Genomic DNA, 13,825 nt, shown 5'->3' on the forward strand with positions numbered 1-13,825 from the left:
ATTGGCAATCAATTATTTCACCAAGTTATGACATCAGTCAATATGCCATTCTTTTCAACAAACTGTATACTCATTCCACAGAAAAAAATGATAAAAATCCAACCAAAATCATTGGATCTGTGGTGATTTAACTACTAGTTGGCGATCAACAGGCACCGAACTTCAATGGAATTTTAGACAACTCAAAATTCTGAAAAACATGCTGGTTATTAAGCATCATGGCACACTTACACACACAACCAACCAACGGTAACTGACGGATTTCAAAGCTGCTCATCATCATCTGTGGTAAGTGACAGTGACTTTAGTGAATACTGGAAGGTCTTTTTGGCAAAGAATGGTAATTAACTGAAACGACCACAACAGTCTTAAAGCAAGTATATTTCTGATGATTCCTCATCCCAAATGTATGCCTGTAACAGCGGCATTCATGCTCTACTAGTACACTAAAATGGCCACAATTTTTTTTCGCGATATTTCCAGCAGAGCAGACCCTCCAATTATTGTTTCTTAGGATCAAAGTTAACAGAAAAAACACAAATAAAAAGTATGGCAGACCATGTCAGGTTCAACCCATTTTTGAGACTTTGGCTCCCCGACTATTAGGACATTCCCAAAATCTTGGGAACAATTGCGCTTCGGCTTCACACCAACAGTCACAACAGAGGGAAGCTGTTGGAAATATTGTGATTATGGGTGTTTGAATGATCATCAGTGACCACCACTTACTTACTTACACAGGCTGTGATTTATGGCTGTGATTTGTCAAAACCAGCTCACTGTGAAAACAGAAGTGAAGGGAAACTTAAAATGCTAGTTTGCTCCAAACTTGCATGTGGTTTGTAGTTATGGGAGATGTGCAAAACAGAGTCAAGTCCAGCGAATATAGAGTGTTGACTGCTGGTTTCACCTCAACACACCTCTGCCACGGTAAGTAAAGACAAGTAATTAAAACATAATCCATTGCAGGCTGTGATGTACTGAAATGAAGCTGTTTTGGAGAAGAATGGTGATGTGAAGCACTATTAGCAAACTTGCTTTTTGTTATGCTGACAAACAAATTCCATCATCTGAGACTAATGGCCTCTTTATCATTTTTGAGAAAACTATTACTTTAGTAAAGCCAGTCGTGGGGTGGCAGAGTAAAAATTGCATGCAGAAAACCCAAATTTGGATGATGGGTGGAGTTTAAGAGGAGTGAGTGTTTTAAGACTAGGCTAATGAGCAAGGCTGGGATATATTCTGCTAATTTGGGCTAGCTAATAGGCTAAATAAAGACGTAATGGAGGGCAGAATCCTTAAAGGTCAGTACAGCTGAACACAGGACTCTTTAAGTAATGACCTAAAGTGACAGAAGCTGTGGGTCATTCGATGTGAACTGGATAGTGCAGAAAGTTTTTTTTTTTTTTCACTGCAGCCATTTTGACATGAAATAGCAGGGTAAACAGGTGTTACTGATGACATTAATGAAGATCCTGTTCCATTTTTCTGGTTAACAGAACCAGGGCCCTGGTGTTGTTCATGGTATTGTGGTATTGTTCACTTAAATGGAAGGGAACCTTATGGTGAGTTTGAGACACCATGGGAACTGGGAGAAGTCCCAGGTCCTATTTGGAAAAATGCTCTTGAATGCCCCTCCTAATGGGAATTCCCACTGGGAAACTCCCAGTTTCTCAAGAAACAGCAAATGACTTCAAACTATGTTCTTGCTGCACCAAAAACCTTATATCAGATGAAAACTGTAAAGAAACAGATCCATTCCATTTTGTGCACCACCAACTATTTTTATCCAATCATAAAATTCCAGGTGATGCATTGGCCTATAATGAGCAATGTGCCTGCTAAAAATAACCAAGTGGAGCTTCCGAACGCACCCCAATAAGAGCTAGGAGGGACTAGGACGTCTTGAATGCAAGGTTAATTAATGTCATTAATAACAGCTTTGTTCATCCCGCTACTTCATGTCAGAATGGCTGCTGAGAAAAAGATCTTTTCAGCAGACCTGCACTACCAGCCCCCAGACATCAACCTGTCCATCAAAAGGTAAATCACACCTCTCTTTTTGCTCATGAAATGGAATCAGAATTTCAAATTGAACATCAAAACAATATTTAAGAAGATTTGAAACTAACAGTTGAGAGCACAACCTCATTTGGAAATTGTTTATTGAAGTGATAAGTCAAGACAGAGCAATGTTGTTGTTGTTGTTGTTTTTAACCCATTAACTTCCATGTATTTTGGACTCTTGTGCAACCAGTCTAGTGGCCATCTGCTGGCCATTTGGAAGAATTGCACCTTCAGGCACTATGTATTTGCTTCAGCACTTGGCTCAGTGGTTACCACCTGGTCTGTGTGTGAGAAAGAAAGTGTGTGTGTGTGTGTGTGTGTGTGTGTGTGTGTGTGTGTGTGTGTGTGAGAGAGAGAGAGAGAGAGAGAGAGCGAGAGAGATTACTATTTCAGTTTAGAACCTTTTAGGTGCGAAATACTGAGGGAATACCTGAATGACTGAATGAAAGACTGAACGAAATACACAATTTAAAATGTAACAAGCTGAAGCTACTACACTGATTAGTTGAGTCTCATACTGGTGAAGCAACAGCTGCCTGTGGGCACCATGGGACTGGTCAGTCCCTGGACCAGCCTGTGCATCTGTCCTCACATGGACAGGTACAGGAATTCAAGGTGAGTCCTGTTCCTGTTTGTGCCATAAGTCAATCCTGCACAACCTGTGGATACATAAAATAAACACACAATAAGTCACTTTAAACACCCATTGTCTTAATACTTTACTGCCCTGATACTATGTGATTATTAATTTAAGACATAATTGTTACTCTGCACTGCGGGCTTTCATATAAAGAGGACAGTGATAAGAGAATAAAATTGAATTTCTGAGTTTAAAAGAAGAAAAAAAAAAAAAAACAGACGCACACGCACATTTGCGCGCGCACGCGCGCGCACACACACACACACACACACACACACACACAAACAAACAATAATACAACTGGAGCAGATGTTTATTGTGTTATTTATTTTCATTCTTTTTAGTCAACTGCATTTAGGAGTTTTGGCAATGCTGTGCGTCTGACATCATGCCAATAAAGCAAATTGAATTAAACGACAGAGAGAGAGAGAGAGAGAGAGAGAGAGAGAGAGAGAGAGAGAGAGAGAGAGAGAGAGAGAGAGGGGCAAAGTTTCCTTGTCTTTTTTCCGGACTTTGCTGGATGTGAGGTTTCCTGTGTCGCTCTGCACAAAATCACTTCTCACAAACTCACTGCGTCAAGTTGAACAGAGCTAGACCGACTCATACCGGAAGTGAGGTGAATTTAATTTCAAAATAAGGCGTTAATTTTTTTTAATGAAGTATTGGAGCGTTTAAATAAAATTGGCGTGAAAGGCGCGTTATTGGGACAACACGTGCATTCTCACTGACTATAGATTGCTTCTCAATTGTTCCTTCTCTAAACCATACAGTGCCACAACGTATTTTTTTTTTTTCAAAGTATGGCTTTCAGTTGGACTTCTCCCAACTTTTATTAGATCGTTCCCCACCAACCGTAGCCCTAGCAAAACGATGAGATGAAAGTTGGGCTTAATTATTATTATTATCATTATTATTATTATTATTAGTTCAACACTTGAGTTTTGATTTTAAAAGTAGTTTTAATTTTGAAAGGCTAACCGGAAGTGTCGTGGTGTAGCTCGGCTCGCTTGACGTCGCTAGCTAACCCTCAGAATGGACGGGACGAGGCGAGAAAACCGTTAGTTTGTGGAGGAGAAATCTCGTCCGTCAATGTCTGGTGTGTAAAAATCAAACCGCTGACAGCGTACTGACAGCAATGTCGAGAGAAAACACCACTCGGAGTTTGGACAGTATAGACCTTGCTGCTTTGAGAGTGAGTAGAGAAATGTTGTCTTTGTTTTTCTGGAGATGTTTGGGTAAACATTGGAGGATGTGGTGTGGCGACAAAGTTTGAAGCCGCCACTTGTTGAGCGAGCAGTCGAGGAAAAGTTTACATGCAACACACAGTCGACACCTTTTTTTTTTACCCGAATTAAACTTTTAGTGCGTCCCTTCTTTGTGTGTAATGTTTAGACACGGCGTCGTATTAAGTTGTGTGTTGTGTTGACACTGTTTGCATGCAGAATAAACACCCACCACGTCCTGTTTGGGGGAACATGTTTACTCACAACTGTTAGTTTGTAGGGTTTTCTCTTTGCTAACGTTAGCTTGTTGAAAAGTTGAAATGCAACAGATGGTCGACATGAAGACACGGCCGGCAAATGTAAGGCCAGTGTTTTTGACATTCACAATGTGTTTAATAGACTTTACCCGACTTCTTTCCCGTTTTAAACTGATGACAAAACAAAAAGGAGAGAGGATTAAAAATACAGCACTAAAACTTGCCTTGTGAAGTTCCAGGCAAGCTCTTCTCCGACCCAACTTACAGTAATTTTACACGCCAAAACGAAATATCACAATGTTACCCCTCTATTCCTGGATGTGTAATAGTTAATAGTTAATAGTTGTATTTAGTGGCATTTTTTAATCTAATTTAATAATTAACAAAGCCGCGACAGAAGTTTAGTTTTGTACAGGGTGTTACTATCTTATCCACATAACTTTGGTCCCAGTTGTTGTTCATCCCTGTTTAAGGCTGCTTTGTCTCTCTGCTGGCCCTCAGCGCTGAGCATACAGCTGCTTGTCACAGCGCAGCTCCTGCAGCCTCATGTTGGTGTTTCCTGCTCTGCCCTGCACTGCTGCAGTGCGCTTGGCTCTGCCCCACTCTATTCTATTCTATTCTATTCTATTCTATTCTATTCTATTCTATTCTATTCTATTCTAGTTTAGTGTGCATGGACTGACAGTTTGACTTGTAGTCCAGGACCTCCTACTCTACTCTGCTTTACTCTGATCTGCCCTGCTCTGCTTGACTCTGATCTACTTTTACTCTGATCTACTCTACTCTGATCTGCTCTACTCAAGTCCAATCTACTTTACTTCACTCTGATCTACTCTACTCTACTCTTACTCTGATCTACTGTACTCTACTGTGACCAACTCAAATACTCTACTATATTCTACTCTACTTTACTCTCCTTCAGTCTCCTCTACTTTATTCTACTGGACACTTCTCTACTCTATTTTACTCCGATCTATTGTACTCCACTGTGATCTCCTCAAATGCTCTACTCTGCTCTACTGTACTTTACTGTACTCTACTTGAATCTACTCCACTCTGCTCTACTTTAATCTGATCTACTGTACTCTACTTTAATATACTCTGATTTACTCTGCCTTGCTTGAATCTTCTCTTCTCTGCTCAACTTTAATCTGTTTTATTCTTCTTCAATCTGCTTGACTTTAATCTACTCTAATCCACTCTCTACTCTCCTTTACTCTGTTTAACTCTACTTTAACCTGCTCTACTCTGCTTTACTCTACTCTTCTTTAATCTACTCTGCTCTGCTCTAGTAATCTTTTTTGTTATACTGTACTGTGCTGTGCCACACTCTTCCTCCATCTTTTTCACTCACCTTTACCCTGCAGTACTCTTGTCTGCAGTACTGTGCACTACTGCACTCGACTGCACTGTACTGCTCTCTGTTCCACTCTGCTGTATTTTTGTGCTCTTATTTTTATTTGACCGTGTTGTTTTCTGCTCCAGGATCCAGCAGGTATCTTTGAGCTGGTGGAGGTGGTTGGCAATGGAACCTATGGGCAAGTCTACAAGGTCTGTACTTCAGCTCCCATACAATCTATCTGTGTTCCCCTTTTTAGGGTCTTTGCATCATGCATGGCAAATTGTGTGTGATTGTGTATGCGTGCGTGCGTGCGCACGTGCATGTGTGTGTGTGTGTGTGTGTGCATAAGCATCATCCCTGACTAGTTTAAAGGAGCTGTGGTGCATGTCCAATTGATTGTTACACCTTGCAATTTTCACACAACTTTCAGGCTATCTTGCGTTTACGGATTTACCTGTCAACCAGTGTCTCAAAACACACACACACACACACACACACACAGACACACATGCGCACATGCACACACACAAGCACACACACACACGCACACACACACACACACACACACACACACACAATAAGCTTATCTGATCAGGTGAATCTCTCTTCTAGTAAAACTAACCAGATAAAGAAGAAATTTTCTGTTTACTGAATTCTCTTTTGTTACTTACAGACAGTGCACACACACCCATACACACACACACACACACACACACACACACACACACACACACGCACACCCTGCAGCATCTTTTAAATATCCTGGGTGGGGCTCACTTCCCTATCACAGTATCTGCTTGCATGTGTATGTGTGGGTGTGTGTATGGTTTGTGGTTACAAGAGGTGTTTAGTCATATTTAGCCTGAGCCAGCTGCTTTACCCACAGTACAAACTATGTTCACACACTCCTGTGATATTTGATGTTATCTCTGTTTCTACACTTGTGCAGAGCAGTTTCATTTCTGAGCATAAAAATGAAAAGAAAAGGAAAAAAAAAAGAAAAAAATAAACCAAGTTTGGCCCGTGAAGCAGTGTTTTGAAAATGTAAAATGCTCACATTTGTGTTTATTTGTTGTACATTTGCGGTTATTTTCTAAAATAAGGTACAGTTTGGGTCTGGTAAAGGTAGAAGGAATAGGCTTACCCTGATTTTTTTGGAGATTGGTCTGCTGGTTAACTAACTCATGAAGTGATGAAAAAATAAAATCATTCATGTGTCCCTGCTAAATCATTCACTCAAATACCATTAAATCAATTAGGCTGATAGAGTCAGGTTCAAGTCAAGTTCTCTTGGCAGCATATTTCATGTAAATTTTGTCGATTTACAGAAAACCACCAGCCTTATCTGCATATGATTTAAGATGACTCACCGACTAGCTGCTACAGTTTTCTCATTGCCACAACTCAACAGGTTGCATCCTAAAGTGTTGAGTCTACTATCACTCAGCATAGTGAATGGCAAAGTGTTGGAGCCCAGGAGCTAATGATTCACAGGGGGTTTATGGATGATTTTTGTGTTTGTGTTCTCATCACTTAGCAGGTAAGTTGACAAACTAGACAAACTCCCCAAAATTTGATGTAAGCCGTTTCCATCAGTGGCTGTGTCATTACAAATGCATGGTGCACAGCCTCAATTTGAGCAAAACCATCAAACATGTCAAGATCCCAGGGTCTCCACAGCTACCAAAGATATCACATTAAACTACAGGAAAATTAATATAAAATGGTGCACAGCACATGTGATGGTGCAGTCATAAAAAGTGTCATCTTGGGTTTGAATATTTCAAATATTAGTATCATATAGCAAAAAGTGGATACAGTATCTGTATGTGACACAGTTGCGTATTCTGACTTGAAGCTATTTACAGTTTTTCTCAATTGCTTGGACACAATTCCTGGAACAACTCACCATTTTCTCAAATCTTCACACACAATTCTAAAAACTCACACCCAACGGTACAAACATCCAACTTCTGGGTCCCAATTAGTTTTTACCCTCAGACAACACACACAAGCTGTCAAAACACAGACTACATGAGTGTTTGTTACACACTGGAGGGATTAATTCAAAACGCTGCCACCAAAATGTCCACAATAGGTTTTATTCACAGTATTTTCATATTCAGCACATATACAGGTTCATCAGCATCAGCATCAGCAACAGCATTAGCATGATCTTGTCTCAGGTCAGGGTCAGGCCGTAGTATTTTGTCAACATCACACATTATGTCTGCTCTTGCCAGGCAGCGTGGGAAATATTCCCTTGTGGACCCAGTATGGCATGGCGGTGGAGGATGCCACGATTGCTAATAGCTGCACACATGGTGATGTTGCCTCCTCTCTGGCCTGGAACTTGTGTGATTGCTCGGTGTCCAATGATGTTGCGGCCCCTTTTGCGCCTTTTTGTCAGATTGAAGCCTGCTTCATCAATAAAGATGTAGCCTACTCATGAGGGTCAGTCATGGCATCCATCTCAAAGATTCTCTGCAGGAGTCAAAAACACACATTTTACTTCAAACACAGTACTGTGTGTATTGGAATGAAAGATGGGCCTTTACTCTACATTAGAGTTCTCATCGGGCCTGAAAATTAAGACCCGACCCGACCCGGGCCTGACTGGGCCAGCCCGAGGCCCGACCCGACCCGACTAATTAGCCGAACTTTAGGCCCGACAGCCCGATAAAGCCCGAAAAAAAAAATCGCCAAATTCGCCATTATTTAGCAGAGCCGGTCGGCCGCGGCACCGGGGCACCATCCGTCGGTATCAGGCGAGCCGGCCGCGGCAGTATCGGACGGTGCCGCGTCCGGCCCGCCTGAGGCCGACTGATGGTGCCGCGGCATGTGCGGGTCAATTGCACTGCCCATAGCAAAAACTGTCCTTGCTGCCGAGTCTGCCAGCACAGCGGGATACTGCTGCAACTCTCTCTCTCACTTGTTTGCGCTGCGCTCGTACAGCTGGTTGTCTGTCTGTCACTGAAAGTTTAGCCTCCAAATCCAATCCAGTCTCTCACTCCCTCCACCAGTCACATAAAAATGAAACGTCATAATCAATAACAGAACACATAATTCTATTTTTTTATTAAAAAAAAAAAAAAAAAAAAAAATCCCCCACAGAACCCGAAGCCCGACCCGACCCGCCCAATTCACGTAAATTTTAGGCCCGACCCGACCCGACAGGTCGGGTTCGGGCAGAATATGAGAACTCTACTCTACATACTATAACATTTCTGTGTTGTATAGCAATTACCTGCACATATTGGAATCGTTGCTCCTTAACCCTGTCAGAATTCCTCTCAAAAGGCACAAGGTAAAGTTACTTCATCCTCTTCCTCTTCCTCTTTGTTGTCCACCAACCTCAGCATGGTTGTGATCCACTGTTCCAAAGCACATGAACATGCCTCCAGGCCCTATTTATTGACCCACAATTCTGATTGGTATGTTAACAATTTTTAGGCTCAGTGTTTGCAGTTGGAGAAAGGTGTGGTCTCTGAGTTTAGGTCATTATAACTTGAGTTAATTATATTGAGAGCATGTGTTTGCTGAATGAACACACAGTGCAGTGAATGATTTATCTGGCCACTTTTGTGTAAGGTTTTGCAGAAAGAGTTTTGAATATTGAAACATGTGGAAACAGGTGAATTGTGTTTATGGTTATGGGAAATGCTTGTGTGCTTCTGGGAATGACAAAAAGGTTTGGGTTTTTGTGCTACAGGAACCAGTTTTTGTGTTTTAGCAATCGAGAAAAACTGTAAAGCGGAAATTCAAGTTCAGCAAGTTAAGGTTAAGGTAGGGGTTAAGGGTCAAGTTAACAGTTAACAGTAAGTAGAGGATGAATGGAGTGGGAGGAAAGATTTCAGAAGTGTGGCAGCACAGGGGATGGGTGTGTGCCTCTAGTGCCACTTGATTTCCTGAAAGAGGAAACGCTGCAAGAGATGCACAGGACAGTAAGGCCTGTGTTGGCCTGAGACAAGCTGTGCACACACAGGAGTAGAAATTCACATATTTAACCCTATAACTTGGATTCATTGCTGCTTGTAAAGGAGATTCAATTGCTTTTATGGAGGCTATCATCACAGAACCATTCTGTCAGGAATGTACAACATAACCAGGAGTCACTGATTATTTAAAGAGTTTATTTCTTTTAACTTCAGCATGAAATAGGGGGGAAACAGACACACATGGGTCATCTGAAAGAAAGCAAACAAAATATTAAAACTGAACATAAACTGACCTCATTGCACAAAATAAAGATAAATGTCAATAAGGTTGAGGTTACTAATTGAACTAAGGAAACAGACAAAACTTACCAGGTCTGCCACCCCATGTGAAGGTGAAAAGAATGAGTGAGGGGAAGTGCAGTCTTAAATAAGGGAGTGAACAGTTGAACTCAATCAATGCAATTAGGTGGTGGCAAAGCTAGAAACAACTAGTGAGTATAAAGGAAGTGAGACACCAAGCCGGAAAAGGTTAACAAAATAAGAGCTTCACAACACTTCTTTAACATGGAGCAACCTTCTGATGTGGATGGATGAACTGTCTTATTCAGAGTGAAATACAGCAGGAGTCTCCAAGCCTTTTCATATCAGAGACCCTCAAATAGAGGCCTTGTATACCACAGACCCCACTTTAATATTTGTTCGTCCCAGGAAGCTGAAAGCCCCTATGTATGGACTCCTTTATATATTTACCTGAAATATTTGGGATTTACTTAACAAAGGAGGGGTGCCCTAACAAAAACAGATGAAGAACAGCCTCAGTTGTTCTGGAAGTATTACAGATGATGTTTATTTATTATGGAGAGATTGAAACATGATCAGAATAGCAATTATTAAATATTTTCTCTACGTCCTAATTGCTGTTGAATGAAATAACTGGCATAAAAATGCTGCTGTGAACTCCCTGGGCCACACTTATATAAATAACTGCTTCAGAGTAATTAAATAGCTGAATAACCTAAAATTAAGGCACTACCAACATTACAAGTACTTAATAGCAATTGCAGGTGACGTTAGCTGTTCTCAGCTGCCAGGTATTTAAAATGATTAGAAATGAGTGGTAAAACTTAATTTGAAGTACATTAACTATTAGAAGCATAAATGAACTTTTTTTTTTTTTCTTTTTTAGTAATCTAGCCTAATCATAAGCAAACACCAGGAAATCACATACAATATCATTTCATTAACTTTACTGTTGCCCTGTAAAGTATCCCGTTAAAGTTTCCTCTGTTCTGTGTTTATTATATCATGCTGTGATTATAATAATGATCATGCACTCAGTGTAATTTATAATGTTTGATGATGATATGTGGTGTGTTACACCGTAAGCACCATTATGAGCAGAGTGAGGCTAAAATGTGATACTAACAGGTATGAATAGTGACTAGCTTGGGGTGGAGGGAGGCTGTGGAGATGACACAATTTGTTAAACCCAGACACACTTTCTATAGCAGAGTTTCTGCCAGTGTATTACTAGCCTGGCGGGCCTAGCTTGGCACCCCGCCAGGCCAAAACATCACAAGAAAATTAATTTTAGGCATGAATGTAGTAAGTCGGGGTGCTCCAGGTGCTGGAGAATCAGCATGTTTCCCAAACAGTGCTGTCCGAAGGTCCCTGAATGCACCATATCCTGAGATTTCCTAGCAACCTACCAACTAATTCAAACAACTTAGAGGGATATCCAGCATTCAAATTACTTATTTCCAAGGTCAAAGCTTTGACCCGAAACTGGTAGGTGCAAGGGGTGTGGTTCCCAGGATGGCAGTGGAGTTTTTAATTGACTTACATTCATTCTCTATAGCCTTTCCTTAATGTTAGCCATAACCAACTTACAACAAATGCCAGGATGCCAACCACTGTAGAAATGAGAGAAAGTAGAATGAGGAAACCCGCAAGTTACAGTTTCCACTAAAAATTCCTGGTCAGAAGGCACACCTGGACAAAATCTAAAGCTCATCGAGAGAATGCCAAGAGTGTGCAAAGCAGTAATCAAAGCAAAGGGTGGCTATTTTGAAGAAACTAGAATATAAAACATGTTTTCAGTTATTTCACCTTTTTTTAAGTACATAACTCCACATGTGTTCATTCATAGTTTTGATTCCTTCAGTGAGAATCTACAATGTAAATAGTCATGAAAATAAAGAAAACGCATTGAATGAGAAGGTGTGTCCAAACTTTTGGCCTGTACTGTATATGCTATAGACACTCAGTGGCCACTTCATTAGGTCCACCTGCACAATCAGCTACAATCCAATACAAGTGTTCTGCCATAAAGTTTCCTATTCTGATGCCTGTAATACTCAGATTTTCTTTTTGTCACAGTAATAGTGGTGTTCAGTCAATTCTGTGTTTGGCATTGAGCTCATAGTTACTGGTGCTGTTGTCCTGGACTGCATTTTATTCAGAGATGTTTCTAATTTTTTGTCCCTCCCATGTATATAAATAGGGAGGACCAAAAATTCAAAACACCTCTCAATATTATGTAGTCCAGTACCCAACCTCTTCAAACTACAACCTCAGTAATAAACATAGAATTAAATTTATCCATTCTCGACAATGTCAACAAAAACTGAGCATTATAAACTTTGTTTAAAGGTAGAATTTATGGCAGAGTTGTTGCACTGAACTGCATTAGATTGTACATGTGTGATAAAGTGGCCTGTGTGCGTTAACCCTGGGTCCTGCCGTGGCAGATCAGGACAGGAATAGGGCCTACAGAACAATAAACTCTGGATGTGCACGTGCACACACATGCACATGCAGAAAGCCCTAAAGGAAGCACTTTTTTTCCCCAGGTCTGTTCCTGTGTTTGTGGATTGATGTGAGTGCTGAAGATGCTGACAAAGCATCTGTGCTCCTCCTCTGTTTATTTATGTGTGTTTGCTTGTGAATGATGCTGGTGTTACATATACCTTAGATCACATTTTAGGCATTTAGCCACTTAAAATGAAAGGGACCCATCAACATCTGTTGAGATCATAAAGCTAAATAAACTAACACCGCCAACTTTATAAGCAGCCAGTAAGACTTGCCCAATAGTTAAAAATATGGTGGATATTTTGCATTTTTGTTTTTGTAAGTAGATTTTTATAGCAAAACAGTATCCTATCAAGGTGTTATTAATTTGAAAAACAAACAAACAAACAAACAAAAACAAAAACAGCTTTTTGATGTCTACTGCAAGTTGGCTAATTAACTTGTAGGCTAGCCACTGTTAAGTCAAGTTATTAATAAGCTAATGTGCAGGTAGCTCGATGCCACTGAGATATTTATGCTGCAAATTAAGCCAGAATTAGAATAGCTGTTAAAACTCAGCGAGCATTAATTTTTTTAGGGCATTCTGTTTCTTTATGACAAATAATTGTTGTCCAAACTATCAAAAAATTATGCAATTATGGTGCAGATATGTGTCTAGCATCTGGGTTCTGTTTTCTGTGATTGGTTAATTTATAGTCATCCATGTCACACAGCATTGTGGGGCATTTTTCACTTCAGCTAATTGCCAGTCTGATGTTTCAGAAAACAGTGTGACATTGTGGCATTATTACTACACTGACAGAGAACTGACACTGGAGAAGAAAGAGCCTACTAAACCATTTTAATTTCAGTATAGTGACAGCCTAATGGACAGCACGTCTTGCACGGGTTTCTGACATGCCAAGATAGAGACAATGAGGACAGATAGAGAGAGGGTGGAGGAAACAATTGAGAAGTGGTGAGGCATGATTTAGACAGACACAATAACCCCTCTCTCCTCTCCTCTCCTCTCCTCTCCTCTCCTCTCCTCTCCTCTCCTTATTGCACTAAATCACCATCTTGCTTTTATTTCTTGCATACCGTCTTTCAGCACTGCAGCTCATAGAAAACATCAATTTGAAATAGTTAACTGGGTTTTTTCCGGTCTTAAGAACACACGCACACCCAAACAAAGTTTTTTGTGTTCATTTGATGTTGTATGCACAGGGCGCAAACACATAGAAATACACTCACACTGGTGCTAAAGGACGTATTATGTGCTCTAGTAGTCACATGTTGGTGGTAGGCCTACAGTAGTATTGTTGCCCCGGGACAAAACCATCCAACCCCAACAGTTTGAAAGGCTGGGCTTCTTGAAACATATTAGTAAAGAAGATCTTAAGAGGAACTGAGGGGAAATTAGTTGACTATTGTGCATTTTTTTATGGTTTGCCATAGATTTTCAATAGTTAACTTGGGCCCAAGGTCATAAAATATTTTTTGAAATGTCAAAACAGCTCAAAATGAGGTCATGTATGTTTCCTTTCAGTATGAAATCAGCAGAT

At 40.5% G+C, this 13,825-nt stretch overlaps 1 protein-coding gene across 1 annotated transcript in view; it reads left to right on the forward strand.

The window, feature by feature from the left end:
• Positions 1-3,757: 3,757 nt before the first annotated feature.
• The window catches only part of LOC115366165 (misshapen-like kinase 1), a 74,120-nt gene continuing 64,052 nt past the window's right edge, over positions 3,758-13,825 (forward strand). The window contains exons 1-2 of the mRNA XM_030061473.1: positions 3,758-3,899; positions 5,673-5,738. Coding sequence (XP_029917333.1) covers positions 3,843-3,899; positions 5,673-5,738 — 123 coding nt within the window. The 5' untranslated portion in view covers positions 3,758-3,842. The remainder of the gene's footprint in view (positions 3,900-5,672; positions 5,739-13,825) is intronic.

This window comes from Myripristis murdjan, chromosome 10, assembly GCF_902150065.1.
Source record: "Myripristis murdjan chromosome 10, fMyrMur1.1, whole genome shotgun sequence".
In the NCBI taxonomy this organism is placed as follows: Eukaryota; Metazoa; Chordata; class Actinopteri; order Holocentriformes; family Holocentridae; genus Myripristis; species Myripristis murdjan.